Raw genomic sequence first — 15,657 nt, forward strand, 5'->3', positions numbered from 1 at the left:
GTGTGGCCCTGGCCGCACACCTACTCATTCATGCTTCTGTCGCCTGGAGGGTACTGCGCAGACGCAATAGAGATTTTCTCGTACTGCGCAGGACGCTCCTTGCTACAGGAACGTGGCCAATGCACAGTGGACGTCGACTTAAAAGTCTGCTTTCACTACATGAAGAAAAGTGAGCCGCGGCAGGGGAACGCAGAATCATTTGGAAATGGCATGGGCACAGGTCGGCTGCAGCGGGCTGGCAGAAGCCCCAGGTAAGTGAAACTGTTTTTTTTTAGGATGCTTCAGTTCCGCTTTAACTCAAACTCCACATACCTTCATGCAATTCACTTTCCTTCTTTCTGTGGTGAAGCACATCATATAGAGTCCAGGTTTTTGCAGGGACAAAGAACTATTAAAAAAATATTTTTTATAGTGGGGATGTGCCAGTGAAATATTTGTTGTGGGTTTTGATCCTTTCTAAGAAATGTACAATATATCCTATTCTACTAACTGGTATTACATGGATCAAGAAGACTTGAAAGTTTTTATGCTGAAAATAGATAAATAAATTAATCTTCTAACTCTTCTCCTTGCCATAATGCAGAATGTATGCTGGTGTTTGGTTTTAAGGACCATAACTGCTTTTGGTTTTCCTAGTTGTTATTATCATGTCTCTGTTTTAATGGTCTTATTTTGTTTAGCTGGCAAGATCTTGTGGCTAGTGGTGTGGTGGAATACATTGACACACTTGAGGAGGAGACTGTGATGCTTGCTATGACACCTGATGACTTGCAAGAAAAGGGCGTTGCTTACTGTTCAACATACACACATTGTGAAATTCATCCATCTATGATCCTAGGAGTATGTGCTTCAATTATACCCTTCCCTGACCATAATCAGGTTAGTTGTTAATCTACAAGTTGTGCATCTATTACTGATGAACCTCTAATTGGATGTATTCTAGAACCTAGGTTCTCAACACATGCTACGCATACCTCAGGGTGGACATCAGTAGGTTTTAGGGATTGTAACTGATAAAATGGGTGCATACTGCTGTGCCTGGTAATTTGGCAATAATTAATCAGTTCAGTACTAGTGGGTGGTGGTGCATTGTCCCCTCTTGGAGTCACAAGCATAATAACAGTCCATGTATGGTAGTACAGACCAGCTCATTTAAAATATTACCATCTTCTTAAAATCAGCAAAGCATCTTCAAAACTGTACCTACACAAAGCATGAAGTTTACTGAGTCAGTGACGCATGGCATTTCAGAGCTAATTTTTTTTTTTAAATCTCGACATACTCTGGTGTGGTACAAATCACAGGCGTTATAAGGCCTCTTATTTTAAATATTTAACAATCAGAGCATCTTACACTGATGGACCTGATGGGGAACTGTATTGCCCGTAATGTCAGGCAGTGAAAAACATTAGAATGGAAGGAATAATACAGAGATGGCTACCAAATGGTGTAATGCAGCCACTGTGGGGGTAGCTTGGTGGTGTAGTGTATAACACTCTCGCCTTGCAACGCTGGGTCCTTGCTTTCGATCCCAATCAGAGCACTATCTGCACTGAATTTGTATGTTCTTCTGTGTCGTTGTGGGTTTTCTCTGGGCACTCTGGTTTCCTCCTGCACCCCAAAAACATACAGATATGTTAATTTGCTTCCCCCTAAAAAATGACTTTAGACTAATGGCCATATGACTCTGGTATGGATTAGATTGTGAACCCCTCTGAGGGTTAAGTGATGAGATCTGTCACTTGTGATCTGTTAAAGCGGACCCAAACCAAACATTTTTTTAAATTCAAGATATTTAGTTGCACCACTCTTAACACATACAAAGATAAATAAACACTCCTTCAAACCTACCTATTTCAGTGCATGCTTTTCAGCCTTCTCTTTTAATAACTAGGGTTATACTGGGGGCAGCCATTAGCAATTCCTCCATTGCCGGACACCACCTACTCCACCAGTTTGCCGGATTTTATCCGGTAATTTGAAAGGAAAGGAGGGGTTCCTACAATAAATGTAAAATATTTTATATTTGTCATCATGCAACTGAAAAAAATGCTGCTATTTATTATTATAATTTAGAAAATAGATTTTATTTCTGAAATCTTGTATTTTTAATTTGGATCCACTTGAAGTGACAAGAATACATACTGTGTACAGCGCTCTGGATCTCTTTAGAAACGCCCAATTGTTCCCCTATGCAACTTGGCACTTTACTCTTGTTAACTAAAAAGCTGAGACCTACTACTTTATGTACAAATCTGGGATTCTGTGCTGTACTCCCCAGGATTGTAGTCATGGCCTCTCCCAGGTACTCCTGTGATATACAACCCACTCTTTGAAACCAGGGATGGAAGGTAGGGAGGTCTTTAGTTGGCAAAGAATACACAACCTGCATCTAGTTTTCTTATTTCTATGCACTAGAGCCATCTATACTTCGGTAGAAGTTGGAGAAAAATATAAAGCACGAGGATCCTGAGTATTTCCGATATCCGATAAGTGATTGAAGCACTTGCTTCAATCACTTAACAAAAGAGGAGGAATTTTCTGTGCCCTCTACACTTTTAACCACTTGCCGACCGCCCACAGCCCATGGGCGGCGGCAAAGTGGACGCCTAAAGGACCGCAATACGCCTTCAGGCGGCGCGTCCTTTAGGCATGCCGCCCACCCGCCGTAACATCCCGCCGGCCATACGGAAGCGCCGGCGGGTTGTTAACCCCGCGATCGCCGCTACAAAGTGTATAATACACTTTGTAATGTATACAAAGTGTATTATACAGGCTGCCTCCTGCCCTGGTGATCCCAGTGTCCGAGGGACCACCAGGGCAGGCTGCAGCCACCCTAGTCTGCACCCAAACACACTGATCTGCCCCCCCCCGCCCACTGATCGCCCACAGCACCCCTCAGACCCCCCCCTGCCCACCCCCCAGACCCCTGTTTGCACCCAATCACCCCCCTAATAACCCATCAATCACTCCCTGTCACTATCTGTCAACGCTATTTTTTTTTTTATCCCCCCCCCTGCCCCCTCCTGATCACCCCCCCACCCCTCAGATTCTCCCCAGACCCCCCCCCCAGACCCCCCCCCCCCCCCCCCCCCCCTGTGTACTGTATGCATCTATCTTCCCTGATAACCTGTCAATCACCCGTCAATCACCCATCAATCACCCATCAATCACCCCCTGTCACTGCCACCCAACAATCAGCCCCTAACCTGCCCCTTGCGGGCAATCTGATCACCCACCCACACCAATAGATCGCCCGCAGATCCGACATCAGATCACCTCCCAAATCCATTGTTTACATCTATTCTCTCCTCTAAACACCCACTAATTACCCATCAATCACCCATCAATCACCCCCTATTACCACCTGTCACTTTTACCTATCAGATCAGACCCTAATCTGCCCCTTGCGGGCACCCAATCACCCGCCAACACGCTCAGATTGCCCTCTGACCCCCCCTTATCAATTCGCCAGTGCATTAATTACATCTGTTCTTCCCTGTAATAACCCACTGATCACCTGTCAATCACCTATCACCCATCAATCACCCCCTGTCACCCCCTGTCACTGCCACCCATCAATCAGCCCCTAACCTGCCCCTTGCGGGCAATCTGATCACCCACCCACACCATTAGATCGCCCGCAAACCCGCCGTCAGATTACCTCCCAAATGTATTGTTTACATCTGTTATCTTCTCTAAACACCCACTAATTACCCATCAATCACCCATCAATCACCCCCTATCACCACCTGTCACTGTTACCTATCAGATCAGACCCTAAGCTGCCCCTTGCGGGCACCCAATCACCCGCCCACACGCTCAGATTGCCCTCAGACCCCCCCCCCCCCTTATCAATTTACCAGTGCATTAATTACATCTGTCCTTCCCTGTAATAACCCACTGATCACCTGTCAATCACCTGCCAATCACCTATCACCCATCAATCACCCCCTGTCACTGCCACCCAACAATCAGCCCCTAACCCGCCCTTGCGGGCAAACTGATCACCCACCCACACCAATAGATCGCCCGCAGATCCGACATCAGATCACCACCCAAGCGCAGTGTTTCCATCTATTCTCTCCTCTAAACACCCACTAATTACCCATCAATCACCCCCTATCACCACCTGTCACTGTTACCCATCAGATCAGACCCTAATCTGCCCCTTGCGGGCACCCAATCACCCGCCTACACGCTCAGATTGCCCTCAGACCCCCCCTTATCAATTCGCCAGGGCATTATTTACATCTGTCCTTCCCTGTAATAACCCACTGATCACCTGTCAATCACCTGTCAATCACCCATCAATCACCCCCTGTCACTGCCACCCATCAATCACCCCCTGTCACTGCCACCCATCAATCAGCCCCTAACCTGCCCCTTACGGGCAAACTGATCACCCACCCACACCAATAGATCGCCCGCAGATCCGACATCAGATCACCACCCAAGCGCAGTGTTTCCATCTATTCTCTCCTCTAAACACCCACTAATTACCCATCAATCACCCCCTATCACCACCTGTCACTGTTACCCATCAGATCAGACCCTAATCTGCCCCTTGCGGGCACCCAATCACCCGCCTACACGCTCAGATTGCCCTCAGACCCCCCTTATCAATTCGCCAGGGCATTATTTACATCTGTCCTTCCCTGTAATAACCCACTGATCACCTGTCAATCACCTATCAATCACCCATCAATCACCCCCTGTCACTGCCACCCATCAATCACCCGCTGTCACTGCCACCCATCAATCAGCCCCTAACCTGCCCCTTGCGGGCAATCTGATCACCCACCCACACCAATAGATCGCCCGCAGATCCGACGTCCGATCACCTCCCAAGTGCAGTGTTCACATCTGTTCTCTACCCTAAACACCCACTAATTACCCATCAATCACCCCCTGTCACTGCTACCTATCAGATTAGACCCCTATCTGCCCCTAGGGCACTCAATCACCCGCCCACACCCTCAGAATGCCCTCAGACCCCAGCCCTGATCACCTCGCCAGTGCATTGCTTGCATCTATTCCCCCCTCTAATCACACCTTGAGACACCCATCAATCACCTCCTGTCACCCCCTAGCACACCTACCCATCAGATCAGGCCCTAATTTGCCCCGTGTGGGCTCCTGATCACTCGGCCAAACCCTCAGATCCCCCTCAGACCCCCTTCCGATCACCTCCCCAGTGCATTGATTGCATCTATTTTCCCCTCTAACCACCCCCTGAGACACCCATCAATCACCTCCTGTCACCCCCCCTAGCACTCCTATCCATCAGATCAGGCCCAATACAACCTGTCATCTAAAAGGCCACCCTGCTTATGACCGGTTCCACAAAATTCGCCCCCTCATAGACCACCTGTCATCAAAATTTGCAGATGCTTATACCCCTGAACAGTCATTTTGAGACATTTGGTTTCCAGACTACTCACGGTTTTGGGCCCGTAAAATGCCAGGGCGGTATAGGAACCCCACAAGTGACCCCATTTTAGAAAAAAAGACACCCCAAGGTATTCTGTTAGGTGTATGACGAGTTCATAGAAGATTTTATTTTTTGTCAAAAGTTAGCGGAAATTGATTTTTATTGGGTTTTTTTCACAAAGTGTCATTTTTCACTAACTTGTGACAAAAAATAAAATCTTCTATGAACTCGCCATACACCTAACGGAATACCTTGGGGTGTCTTCTTTCTAAAATGGGGTCACTTGTGGGGTTCCTATACTGCCCTGGCATTTTAGGGGCCCTAAACCGCGAGGAGTAGTCTAGAAAACAAATGCCTCAAAATGACCCGTGAATAGGACGTTGGGCCCCTTAGCGCTCCTAGGCTGCAAAAAAGTGTCACACATGTGGTACCGCCGTACTCAGGAAAAGTAGTATAATGTGTTTTGGGGTGTATTTTTACACATACCCATGCTGGGTGGGAGAAATTTCTATGTAAATGGTCAATTGTGTGTAAAACAAATCAAACAATTGTCATTTACAGAGATATTTCTCCCACTTAGCATGGGTATGTGTAAAAATACACCCCAAAACACATTATACTACTTCTCCTGAGTACGGCGGTACCACATGTGTGGCACTTTTTTACACCCTAAGTACGCTAAGGGGCCCAAAGTCCAATGAGTACCTTTAGGATTTCACAGGTCATTTTGCGGAATTTGATTTCCAGACTACTCCTCACGGTTTAGGGCCCCTAAAATGCCAGGGCAGTATAGGAACCCCACAAATGACCCCATTTTAGAAAGAAGACACCTCAAGGTATTCCGTTAGGAGTATGGTGAGTTCATAGAAGATTTTATTTTTTGTCACAAGTTAGTGGAAAATGACACTTTGTGAAAAAAACAATAAAAATCAATTTTCCGCTAACTTTTGACAAAAAATAAAATCTTCTATGAACTCACCATACTCCTAACGGAATACCTTGGGGTGTCTTCTTTCTAAAATGGGGTCATTTGTGGGGTTCCTATACTGCCCTGGCATTTTAGGGGCCCTAAACCGTGAGGAGCAGTCTGGAAATCAAATTCCGCAAAATGACTTGTGAAATCCTAAAGGTACTCATTGGACTTTGGGCCCTTTAGCGCAGTTAGGGTGCAAAAAAGTGCCACACGTGGTATTGCCGTACTCAAGAGAAGTAGTAGAATGTGTTTTGGGGTGTATTTTTACACATACCCATGCTGGGTGGGAGAAATAACTCTGTAAATGGACAATTGTGTGTAAAAAAAATGAAAAAATTGTCATTTACAGAGATATTTCTCCCACCCAGCATGGGTATGTGTAAAAATACACCCCAAAACACATTCTACTACTTCTCTTGAGTACGGCAATACCACATGTGTGGCACTTTTTTGCAGCCTAACTGCGCTAAGGGGCCCAAAGTCCAATGAGCACCTTTAGGCTCTACAGGGGTGCTTACAAATTAGCACCCCCCAAAATGCGAGGACAGTAAACACACCCCACAATTGACCCCATTTTGGAAAGTAGACACTTCAAGGTATTCAGAGAGGGGCATGGTGAGTCCGTGGCAGATTTCATTTTTTTTTGTCGCAAGTTAGAAGAAATGGATTCTTTTTTTTTTCTTTTTTTGTCACAAAGTGTCATTTTCCCCTTACTTGTGACAAAAAATAATATCTTCTATGAACTCACTATGCCTCTCAGTGAATACTTTGGGATGTCTTCTTTCCAAAATGGGGTCATTTGGGGGGTATTTATACTATCCTGGAATTCTAGCCCCTCATGAAACATGACAGGGGGTCAGAAAAGTCATAGATGCTTGAAAATGGCAAAATTCACTTTTTGCACCATAGTTTGTAAACGCTATAACTTTTACCCAAACCAATAAATATACACTGAATGGTTTTTTTTTTTATTAAAAACATGTTTGTCCACATTTTTCGCGCTGCATGTATACAGAAATTTTACTTTATTTGAAAATTGTCAGCACAGAAAGTTAAAAAAATCATTTTTTTGCCAAAATTCATGTCTTTTTTGATGAATATAATAAAAAGTAAAAATCGCAGAAGCAATCAAATAGCACCAAAAGAAAGCTTTATTAGTGACAAGAAAAGGAGCCAAAATTCATTTAGGTGGTAGGTTGTATGAGCGAGCAATAAACCGTGAAAGCTGCAGTGGTCTGAATGGAAAAAAAGTGGCCGGTCCTTAAGGGGTAGAAAGACTGTGGTCCTCAAGTGGTTAAGATATCTGCATAAGGAGATCCAAACTGTACTGGGACTATCACATTAATGTGTTCACAGCTTTCCAGACCATCACAGTCCATTTTTCATAATTACATCAGAGTCTGAGATTAATGGATTAAAAGACAGGCTGGATTGCTGGCAAAGAATATCAACCTGTTCTACAAATGTTTATGTAAGTGAATCCGCATATAAAGTACTAACCAGGTCTAGACTCGCAAACATTTATATTTATTTAAATTTCAGTATGGACCATAGATGTTATAGAGGATGTGGTAGGGAGGGCACCCTACTCGGCTTATACGCAAGTCAATGACTTTTTCCTGATTTCTGGTGGAAAAGTGGGTACCTCGGCTTATGTGCAGGTCAGCTTATACATGAGTATATTCAGTATTAGACTTTATTTTATAAGGTCATTCGTTGGGACCCATGACCGGTCCTTTTTTATGGAAAGATAGATGAATTGACAGCGGATCAAAACAAACTGATGTCCTTTCTTTTTCTTGCTTCTAAAATGACTGGCACAAAATTTGAAGATTCATTTTCATTTTCACTGTAACTTACCAAAGTGTGTCTAGCAAGGGTCTAGTATACATTGAATTTGATAAAAAATATTAGAATCAGGGGGGCGGAGCCGAACATAGTGGCGTGAGGACATTCTCTCTCAGAGCTCCAGGCCAACAGCTTATATTTTGCTAATAATGGAGGACTCTGGGGAGTTACCAGCCACCACAGAAGCCTCTAACACCAAGGGGAATCGCAGGGATTCAAAAGCAACCTCAGCGGCTCCTTCTACTGCCACTCCTGCAACTTCGGTGGCTAAATACTTTACAGGCCCGACCACGAGGCAACGGACAGACAAGATGGTGGAAGCCTCCTCCTCCGCGAGACCCGCAACGAAGCCTAACGAACCCCTGGGGGCTAAAAGTCTGGAGGATATCTGGGATTTCCTGAGGCCTTACTACAAAACAAGACATGGCCCTCCAAACCGAACTCCTCCAGAATACAACCAAAGCAGAGATCGCTAACCTACGCGCAGACATATCCATCATCTCCGACAGAGTGACGGAGGTTGAAAAGGAAGTTTCCACCTTACGGACCGAAGTAGACAACCTGAAAGCCACGCAGAAGTAGCAATCCACACTGCAAACTCTCTTCAGGTCACAGATAGAGGATCTGCAAAATTGTAGCCGGCGGAATAACGTGCGGCTGAGGGGCTTACCGGAGGCCACGCGCTCAGAAGACCTCACCCATACCGCAAGAGCCATATTCGAGCGCCTCCTCAACCGTCAGAGCTCGTCACCGATTAGGATTGACAGGATCCACCGGGCCCTGCGTGCGCGACTACAAGGAAAAGCTCCTCCGCACGATGTCATCTGCAGAATTCACCACTTTGAAGAAAAAGACGCCATTATGGCCGCTGCCAGACGAGTAGGCCCAATACATTTTGATGGAGCCACGATATCGATTTTCCAAGATCTTGCGCCTTTCACTTTACCCAAAGGCGTGCTTTGCGCCCTCTTTTGAATACCCTACAAGACACCTATAGCTGGGGCTTCCTGTTTCACCTCTTTGCCCGAAAGGATCAGCAGTCAGCCGTACTACATGTGCCTTCCGAGCTATCGGATTTCTGCAAGTCACTGGGGATCTCAGAGGTACCTCTCCCGTTATGGGACCCGGACCTTTTGCTTCTAAGTGGCCCTCAGCGCCAAGGGGGAAAAAGGCAAGAAGACAAACCTCGGGGTCGTGAGTATGACATACTACCTAATGTTCTCTCGGATAGGACCCATTGCAGAGGTATTGTGCTATACTCTTCATGGTTAAGCAGCCTGGAGCTACCGCTCCCGGCCATGAAACATTTATGTGTGCACTTGGTTTTTCCGCGGGTTACCGCCAGTGACAGAATCTCACATATGCCATTTGAACAATAACTATACTGAACTGGTTTTGTTCGATTCACAATGTGCCCCGCGAGTTGTTTGAAAGTGGCACCGTGATATCGATTGACTATACACATGAAGATTGCTACATACGCCATGACCTGCTCCGTTGCACATAAGTTTTACTACTTCCATTCATACCTCTGTTATACTGTTTTGCTTTGGGCTACATGCTGGATTCTACCTAGAAGCTTTGTTTTACCCTATCACAAGCTCAGTTTATGGATCTTATTATGTATGCCATATATCTACCTAGTCATTGCTTTCTGATTCGTTAGATTGCCGCAAATCTCTAGAAGATTCCCCTATCTGTATCTGTGTTAGATAAGCCTTGGTTATATCTCTCTGCATATATATCCTAATAGCCTATATGCCACCTATGATATGCTACTTGATTATATTACACGCTGTCGGTTTCTCCCTAGAGGATGTGCCATGTCATATAGAGGTTGCCCTGTTGGTATAAACCCTGAGGTATTTGTTAGATCACCTCAGCATGGAGACACTAACATAAGGTTATAGTTGTTCATATATTCCAGCTTCCCTGTTCTAAGGGCTTATAGATGGTTTATTATATAAGGTATGCCTTTCTATTTCAGGGACGACTATTATGTGCTGTGTTATACTGCTTGGTGTTGCTCCTCTATAGATTATCTTCCATAATGTTCACCCTGCTGCTCCTGGAATTACGCCACTGGGCTGGATACTCCCAGGGCCCCCATGTGATTCTTCGGATGGGTGCCCGGAGTCTCTGGTGAGGTCGCTGTGTTCCCTCCGTTTCTCCCAAATGGACGCCCACAGGGCGATAAACACTCTCATTTACCTTTTAATATTAGTAGCAATACGTTCCATAAGCCTTCAGAGGTTGGCATATACTGCCAACATTACTTGTCTTCCTATTCTATGTATGTTTTCTCTCTTTACTCCCTCTCACCAGCTCTATTCTTCTCTATATCTTGGTGCTGTGGCGGGCTCCCCTTTCTTAACCTGTGGCTTCCTCTATGACCTAGATGTTCCTTAAAATACAGACGATCAATGTAAGGGAATTAAACACTCCTGAGAAGCGAAGAGCCCTTCTACGTTTATTGCACAAACAAAGGGTTCAAGTGGTGTTCCTGCAGGAGACACATTTCAAAGGCTCCACACCTCCCAAATTAACAGACAAATACTTCACGAAAGCTTACTTTAGTTCCTCGCCTGACTCTAAAACGAAAGGAGTTGCAATCTTACTAGCAAAAAATGTTGATCTCTCTCTCCTGCAGGAATGCCGCGACTCCTCTGGTAGATATCTTTTTATAAAAGGTACTCTATTGCAACGTAAATTTACTTTTGGTAAGTTATATGCACCTAACGGGCCAGACAGATTTTTTGATGAGAGCCCTGGAGGCTTTGGACTCCTTTGCGGAAGGGAGTGTAGTTCTGGGAGGAGACTTCAACACGGTCCTGGACCCCTCCTTAGATAATTCTTCTGGCCGAAGCTCTTGCACCAATAAAGCTCTCAGACAATTTAAGAACTTATTATCTCGTAGACAACTAATTGATGTTTGGAGGGCTCAACACCCTAAAACCAAGGATTACACCTTTTTCTCCAAACTCCATAATCTATATACCAGGATTGATCTTATATTGATCTCTCAAAACCTTCTCTCTGAGCAGTTGACCTCTGACATAGGCCAATCTATTCTCTCAGACCATTTGCCAGCATTCATAACAATAGGTATCAGACCAAAGACCCACTTACCTAGATCCTGGCGTCTTAATACCTCTCTTTTGCAACAGCCCGAAATTAAACAACGCATCTCAAGGGCGTTGGAGAACTATTTCCTGATTAATGACAACAATGAAGTCTCCCTAGCCACCCTATGGGAAGCTTATAAATGCGGCATCCGTGGCGCTTTTATACAAGAAGCTAGTCGATTAAAAAAAGAAAGAGAAGGTACAATAGCAAAATGTCTGGATTCTATTGGGGAGTTGGAGTCTAGACATAAGAACTCACTCTCTGTAAATGAGCTTTTATTATTAGAGATGGAAAGAGAAAAGCTTAGAAGCATTTTATTGTTTAGGGAAAAGCAAATAGCTACTAAATGTAAAAGATCATTTTACGAATATGGTAATAAAAGCAGCTAGAGCATTAAAGGAGCGTTATGCCTATAGCAACATCTCTAGTATACAAGACTCCAAAGGTCAGAAGCACATTAAAAATGAGGAGATTGCTGAGGTGTTTCGCGCCTATTATCACTCATTATATAATCTCAATGACCCTGGCAAATCTGTAACTAATCCTGTCCCTAGACAAGATATTATGCAATATTTACAGAACTCTGGTCTTCCTGCCTTGTCAGAGGAATTGATTCTCGAGCTTGAAGAGCCGATCTCTGAAATGGAGATTAGACAGGTTCTCAAGGATTCTCCTTCTGGCAAAGCCCCTGGTCCGGATGGCCTTCCACTGGATTACTATAAATCTTTTAAAGACACACTCTGCCTATACTTAACAAAAGTTTTTAATGACTTAACTCCAGAAGAAAGACCCGCCCATCCCCTACCACGTGACATGCTAAAAGCTCATATCACAGTTATTCCAAAACCGGGCAAGGACGCCACCTTGTGCTCTAATTATCGCCTGATCTCCTTCCTAAACATAGATTTAAAGATTATGGCAAAAGTCCTAGCCAATCGCTTAGCTCCACTTATGCCTGAACTGGTTCATACAGACCAAGCAGGTTTCATACCTGGACGTGAGGCACGTGACTACACCATTCGCACCCTGGACCTGATTGATTGGCTGAATAGCAGAGAATCCACAGCCCTCCTCCTCTCCACTGATGCAGAAAAAGCTTTTGATAGGGTGGGCTGGGGATTCCTTGAGGGTACACTTAGGCATGTTGGTCTCCGACATAAAATGCTTGCTAGAATCATGGCACTTTACACTGGTCCATCGGCACATGTGAGGGCGAATGGTGTTGTCTCAGAGCCCTTCATAATCTCTAATGGCACACGGCAGAGCTGTCCCCTGTCCCCTCTAATATTTGCGCTTACCATTGAACCCTTCCTACGCACAGTCCGTCAAAATATAAACATCAAAGGGATCCAGGTAAAATCAGAGGAGCACAAGGTGGCGGCCTACGCCGATGACATCTTGTTTTATTTGAAGAATCCTACTATCTCTCTCCCTAATTTCCTATTAGAATTGGACAAGTATAAAACTCTTGCTAATTATAAAATTAACTTGGATAAATGCCATGCTCTCGGTATTTTCCTTCCCCCATCTTTAAAAAACCAACTACAATCTAACTTTGCTTTTAAATGGGAATCCACTGCTATAACTTACCTAGGAGTACAGATACCAGCTAAACCACAAGATATTTATAAACTAAACTTCCCACCTTTTGATACACAAATTCTCCCAAGATCTTTATGATTGGAACCGTCCTCATTTTTCATGGTTCGGTTGTATAAACATTCTCAAAATGAATATCATGCCGCGCCTTTTGTATCTATATCAAACACTCCCCATTTCCCCTCCTTCCGAACATTTTAATGTGATTAAAAGATTATTTCTTAACTTTATCTGGAAACTAAACGGGCCAGAATAAAATATGCTGCTATGGTTCTCCCCAGGATACAGGGAGGTTTAGCAGTGCCGGACGCTAGGAAATATCATGCAGCTGCTTGCCTGGTTAGAGTGGTCGATTGGCATAGGCATATTGCTCAGAAGAGATGGGTTCAGGTAGAATCTGCCTTGGTTGAACAGGATCTTACACTTTTGCCTTGGTATTCAAGGTCTCCACCTATGGTATCTTTATCAGTTAAAACCACTCTAAGTAACCTTTTAAAGTATCGCAAGTCAAGCAATCTTTCCCCTTGGCCCTCACCTTTAATGCCTATAATACAATGTTCCCCCCAGGATGTCACAGTAACACATACGTACCTTGGAGGATGGGCACTGCTCTCAGGGTAAAAGATCTCCAGGTAGGTAAGACCTGGCGCACAATTCAGCAGTTACAAGAACAGCGCAATTGCCCATTTCTTGATCCCTGGAGTCTAATGCAATTTATTCACTTTGCTCACTCAGTTGGATCAAGAGACCAACTTTCTAGACCTCTAACACCATTTGAACTACTATGTAGTGGTCAAGGTCCAATAAGAAAATCTCTGACCTGTATATATCAATGGTTATGCACTGATGAGACCTGGTCACACTCTTTGAAAGGAAAATGGGAAACAGAATTGCAGGTTTCCTTCACGGATGAGCAGTTGGATAAAATCATCTTATTAAACCATAAAACCTTGATATACTCAAGGATTCAAGAATCTAATTACAAAATATTAACTCGCTGGTATCTTACACCCAGCAGATTACAAAAAATATATCCCACTGCTGACCCGAAATGTTGGAGATGTAAGCAACATACAGGGATGTTGCTTCATATCCTTTGGGATTGTCATTTGATTAAAGGCTTCTGGACTAAGGTACAATTATATATCAAGGAACTCACGGATGCAGACCCGATATCAGATCCTGCCTATTATCTCCTATACCACACATAGAAGCCAATTAAAAAAGTAAAAAAATCCTTAACGAAGCATTTACTTCAGGCTGCAAGAGTCTCTATAACCAGACACTGGAAAGATACTAATCCTCCATCAATCTTAGAATGGATAGCAGAGCTCAAATTTATCTATGAGATGGAATCACTAACCGCTTCCATTCATGACACTACCTACCGAGCAATGCTCCCGTACCTGGATGCCTTGGCATGAATTTTTGGAATCTGACAAATATAAGGATCTGCTCTCTGCCTCTCATCCGTGAGCACTTTGACTTAAGCTCCCCCCCCCCCCCCCCCCTCTTACATTGTTATTCACAAAAACTAGGTGAACTAGCACCTATCTGATAGCTATTTGAGAGGGGCGTCCCGCCACATGAACTCAATCTTTGCTGTCTTGCTCTTTTCTTCCTTCTTTCTTCCTATTAGTGTCCTTGTTCCCAGGATTGCTCCTGTCCAACTAGGATGTTTTACACCACTACTTCTTTAATAGAGCCTTGGCATTGATGGTGTGGGCCTTACGATCTCGTAACCATTATAGGTGTCCTGGGATGTGTGTTCCCCTTAGGGCTCCCAGACACCAAGTAGTTTTTCTAACTGTTAAAGACCCTCATCTGATGTGCTACTTTATTTAGATAGCATTATTTCATTGCCTTGCTTATGTGAAACTTGCAAGGTCAAATATACATTCTAGTAGGTTCAGCGCTGGTTTGCTGAAAATACCTGGCCATCTGTTGTACACTCTTCCTAGTTATAAGATTGTATCTCTGCAAATGTGGCTTTGTCTATCTTTGTTATACTTTTCAAAAATAGTTAAATAAAGAATTTACAAAAAAAAAAAATCAGAATCATTTATTTCGCCAAGCATGACAGGGTCATGCCCGGAATTGGGTTTGGCACAATACATAGCGCAAGAAGAAGACATATACAGATGAATAGATAAGAACGTAAGGACATTAATAACATTAGCACATTAGCTATAAAGAAAATTAATCATACAGTCCAATTGTGACAACATGATGGTCCATCAGCTACGACTTGTGAGCTGGATGACTTGTTAGCCATGACATACGTCGGGCCGCAGCTCGTTGGGGTGCTGATGGGAGAATATGGAGAGAATTTAAGAGGCGGACGGCCGAAGGAAAGAAAGTTCCTATGTCTTTTGGTCTTGGTGGAGATTGCTCGTAACCTCCAGCCCAATAAGGAGAAGGAGGCTTGAGATCCAGGGATTTACTAACACAAACATTGTTGATAGTCTGATGATGGCAAAAGCTTGAAACACAAAATCAAATTAAAACTAAATTTCAAAATTGCTCCCCAAAATCTCTGATAATTTACACTTCCAAGCTGCAGCTTCTCAACCTGCACGAATACGAATGTAAAGGTAGCCATACATCTAGCAATGATGGACAGATTCGACCAAGAGACAAATTTCTCTCTGATCGAATCTGATAAGAGAGATATCTG

At 44.1% G+C, this 15,657-nt stretch overlaps 1 protein-coding gene across 1 annotated transcript in view; it reads left to right on the forward strand.

The window, feature by feature from the left end:
- POLR2B (RNA polymerase II subunit B) overlaps positions 1-15,657 on the forward strand; it is a 470,934-nt gene that overhangs the window by 214,243 nt on the left and 241,034 nt on the right. Inside the window, exon 10 of the mRNA XM_068233836.1 lies at positions 681-879. Coding sequence (XP_068089937.1) covers positions 681-879 — 199 coding nt within the window. The remainder of the gene's footprint in view (positions 1-680; positions 880-15,657) is intronic.

Source organism: Hyperolius riggenbachi, chromosome 1 (genome assembly GCF_040937935.1).
Source record: "Hyperolius riggenbachi isolate aHypRig1 chromosome 1, aHypRig1.pri, whole genome shotgun sequence".
NCBI classification, from domain to species: Eukaryota; Metazoa; Chordata; class Amphibia; order Anura; family Hyperoliidae; genus Hyperolius; species Hyperolius riggenbachi.